Source organism: Solanum stenotomum, chromosome 12 (genome assembly GCF_019186545.1).
Source record: "Solanum stenotomum isolate F172 chromosome 12, ASM1918654v1, whole genome shotgun sequence".
Taxonomy (NCBI): domain Eukaryota; kingdom Viridiplantae; phylum Streptophyta; class Magnoliopsida; order Solanales; family Solanaceae; genus Solanum; species Solanum stenotomum.
In genome coordinates this window covers 39,118,748-39,122,628 of record NC_064293.1, presented here as the reverse complement: position 1 = coordinate 39,122,628, position 3,881 = coordinate 39,118,748, and the positions used below count along the sequence as shown (strand labels likewise).

General features: G+C 33.0%; 1 protein-coding gene across 1 annotated transcript; it reads right to left on the bottom strand.

The window, feature by feature from the left end:
* Nucleotides 1-1,382: 1,382 nt before the first annotated feature.
* Nucleotides 1,383-2,518, bottom strand: LOC125846433 (uncharacterized). The gene is made up of 2 exons (XM_049525844.1): nt 2,393-2,518; nt 1,383-2,122 (listed from the first exon to the last, which is right to left on the bottom strand). The coding sequence occupies exon 2, from the start codon at nt 2,084-2,086 to the stop codon at nt 1,451-1,453; it is 636 nt and encodes a 211-aa protein (XP_049381801.1). The 5' UTR covers nt 2,087-2,122; nt 2,393-2,518; the 3' UTR covers nt 1,383-1,450.
* Nucleotides 2,519-3,881: the final 1,363 nt, after the last annotated feature.

Here is a 3,881-nt window from a genome sequence, read left to right as displayed (position 1 = left end):
TTAAATCTTGATGTTGATATGTAGAACATATATGGGATTCCTTTTATCAAATTGGGACCCTTAATTCATTGAGAATGTCTAAAACCATATTTAGTCATTTTCTTTGTTAACTTTAAGAACAGTTGACTCATTGACCAATTTTATACATTTCAAAAGAGGTCTGATTTGATGAACTGAAAGTGTTGAGTTACTTCTTGGTTGATTCCTTGTGATTGTGACCCTTGGAAGCTTTAGTAAGTGCTTTATATCAATCAATCAACTACCAACTCAACCTAAGTCCTAACTAATTATTAAGATTAATTATATAGTGTAATTGATTTGTACTCGCTCCTACTTATGTATTAATTAAGTATTCAACATATTCATCATAATTAAATTATTTTTACTCAAGCGTCTTTAAACAACTTAATATTGAGAGAGCGTTCTCTTCCTCTCTCTATCTTTTTTTCCATCAGAATATTTAGTTTCACGAAACTGATGAGCTTGTCAAATTAATGCATAATAATATGTTGGTGTTTTTTTCAAATTCTAACTTTACTATATCGATAAATTGTTACAAGTCTTTTGTCTTTTTTCTTCCTTGTTTCCCTCCATTAGTAAGACAAATCAAATATCGCTCGACAATGCAAATAAGAATTTCAAATGAGAACTCAAATCACTCGACACCTAATATGGGTAAAAATAATTTCACCCTAACAACTATGTCATCGGAATTCTTGATATTGTTATTGCTCAATTTTGCATTCACAACTGGGCTTTATGCACCAAATCAAATTGGACTAACCAGTGACTATGGATCTATTTGACAAAGCATCGAATAGATTGTCACAATACCTATTTATCTGCTCCAACTTTGTATTGGTCCACCACTTGTCATTTACTCACTGTTTATGGGTTCGTTGTACATTTACAACTAAAAATGTATCCCAAAAATAGGGTTATATGAAGCATTTATCCTTTCCAAAACATTTATGTTAAAGACAACCTCTTTTCTTATGAGCTAAAGTAACTCTTCCTCGGCCAGGTTTGGACTATATAGCAAGCAAGTATTAGTAGCATAATAAAAAAAGTCATCCTCGTCAATCATGGTCTAGGGCTTTAAAAATAAAAAAAAATGTAATTCTTTTGATGTTTGACTTCAATTACTCAATCACTTGTATACAAATAACAAATTAAACAAAACTAGAATATATACATTTAACGGGCACAAGCTACCATTTTTTCTATGGGAGAGAGACAAATCAATGTGTAGATTTTTTTTGACAAATGAAGATCAGATTTACTCGTACGAATATGAAATGAAGTTTTTTCTTCTGACCGACTTAAGTGGTGTAACTTATGAATAATTTTATTAGTACTACTTTTCGTTGTCCCAAATGAAGGTCATAATTTCATAAAGTCAAATCCATTTGATGAGAAATCTCAACACAATAATCCATGACTTTTTTCTTTAGTAAATGTCGAGAATTTCAAGAATGGATCTATTACAAAGGGGACAACAACCTCGGTTTAACCAAAGCTCTCTTGAACACACCCTACAATATGTGTGTCCACATGGTATGAATGCTGCTCCTTTTTTCCTTCCCATGCACACGCAGCACACCGTATCATTACCCACCCCTAATTCTTCCTTCTCATCCCAGCCGTTCGTTTCCTCTAACAATCTCATCAACGACACCCTATACGGCGATCCTCCTCCAGTACCCGGCCCATCTTCGTTGGATCTCAACGGGCTTGTATTTGGGCCTGATCCATCAGAATCTTGGGCCGATCTTAAATTACGCTCCGCCAGTAACGCCGCCGCTAAGTTCATCCCGGAACCCGTAGGAATATGATCAGCCAAGCATAAAATATTAACTGACTCTATTTCCGGCGGTGTTTCACGGCCTACTTCCGCCTCCTCCGGCGGTGGTTGTAGCGACTCCCCCTCTTCATCGTCCATTACACTTAACGAAGCTGGTCGGAGACATAAAGTGGTCCCACAACATGCAATGGATCCGGTGAATCCTAACCGTTCAGTTAAACTCTTTCGTCGTCTCACAACGCGATCATTACCGTCCATTCTCTCTCTAAGCAATTCCGCCATTGTTCTTCCTTCTATCCCTCTCTTTCTCCTAATTTCCTGCAATCCAAAACCCAACATTTCGATAATTTCACTCATTTTTTTTCCAGAAAATAAAAACACCCCAAAATTTAACGAAAATAAAATAACAGACGTATATAAACTTGTGCAAAAGATGCATGAAGACACAAATATAATGCATGTATATATAAGCAGAGGTGTATTTTCGCCTTAAGGTGGTAGAATAAATTAAATGATCGGAAATGAAATGAAGTTAATCACGTGATGATCAATGAGTAATATGAAAGGCACCAACGTAACATAACGTACCACATGAACATGACCTTTGTGATGGGCTGGCTCCTAGCTAATTAAAGAAGAAAGCAGTAACCTTGTGGGTATTAATAAAGTCATGTGGATGATCAAATGGAACTTAGGGATATGAAATATATAGTACGTAAAATATATTATATAAATTAATGGAGTATATACACACACATATATATACGGTTTTATTCGTCATCAAATGAATCTTTGAAGAAAGAAACAAATGAAAGGACAATTAAGAAGGAGAAGAAGACGAAGAATAAAAGGAATAATTTGGGAGTGGTGGGACTTAATGTAGATCCACTTCATTTAAATAATTTTTTGGTGGTTTAGATTAGACTATTATCTTATCCTACATTAAACTATTCGCCTGTTTTTGTATTAATATTTTTGGAATGGTCGCCGGCCATAACTAAGTCAACAGCTATATATTCAATAAATAGGGTTTTCCAAGTGGCATTGCGTTACGTTTTACGATTCTAGGGAGTTTAATATTTTTTAGGCCGTAATAGTTTGTGATCGTCACATATTTGGCCAAACTTCTAAGATTTACTTATCGTTTCGAGAAGTAATTTTTTTAGAGTAATTGTTTGTGTTTGGTTATATTAATGATCTCCAACATCATTTTAGAATTATTGTACGCTTGGAGGGGTATCTTGTAAGTGCATATTCAATGAAAATAATAATTAAAAAGGTTATTATTAAAATTATTTTTATTGTGATTTTGTTGGACTATTGTGTGGTATAATAAAACTCCATTTATTGGTGCAAGGGTATAATCACTAGTTTTTTGGGTTATTTAACCACACGAAAGACAGATAAGCATAAGTTGCACTAATTATAATGAAATGGATACAGGAAAATCCTAGCGTAGTAAATTTTAATTTTTCCATAAATTTTGCTACTCAATGCCATATTTCTCTGCTTTATTTTTAACGAGTACTAATACTTTGCTAGATCTGTAACATATTGTTGGTCAATCTGATAAACCTAATACCGATTAGGTAATATCTTTAGAGGATTAAAATAATCTGTGAGAATAATTGAAGTTCTTAGTCGTCCATACGGACACAACAAACCTAACCAGAATTGGAACTACATGAATAATTAATTAATAAATAAACTCTAGCTTTTCCTAATTTCTCTGCCACTCTTGAGATTTATGTAATATATAAATTACTACTGTCACAATTCATTATAGTGGTCATTCGTTGTAATAATATTTTACTATAATTGTTTGAATTTTTTTTAAATCGATTTTTATGTTCAGTTTTATACAAGTTTAAGTGTCTATTTATGCACGTCCAAAATTAAAGGACATATAAAATGAGACTAAGTTAAAGAAAATATTTTTATGTATTATGACTTAAAATAATGGTATATCTTGATCCTGAATAAAATAATAATTCAACCCCACTAGATAAAAATTATACTTCTTGTAACTTTGTTGTTGAGGATATTGAAGAAAAGTATTTAGAAGCCTGGACCGAAA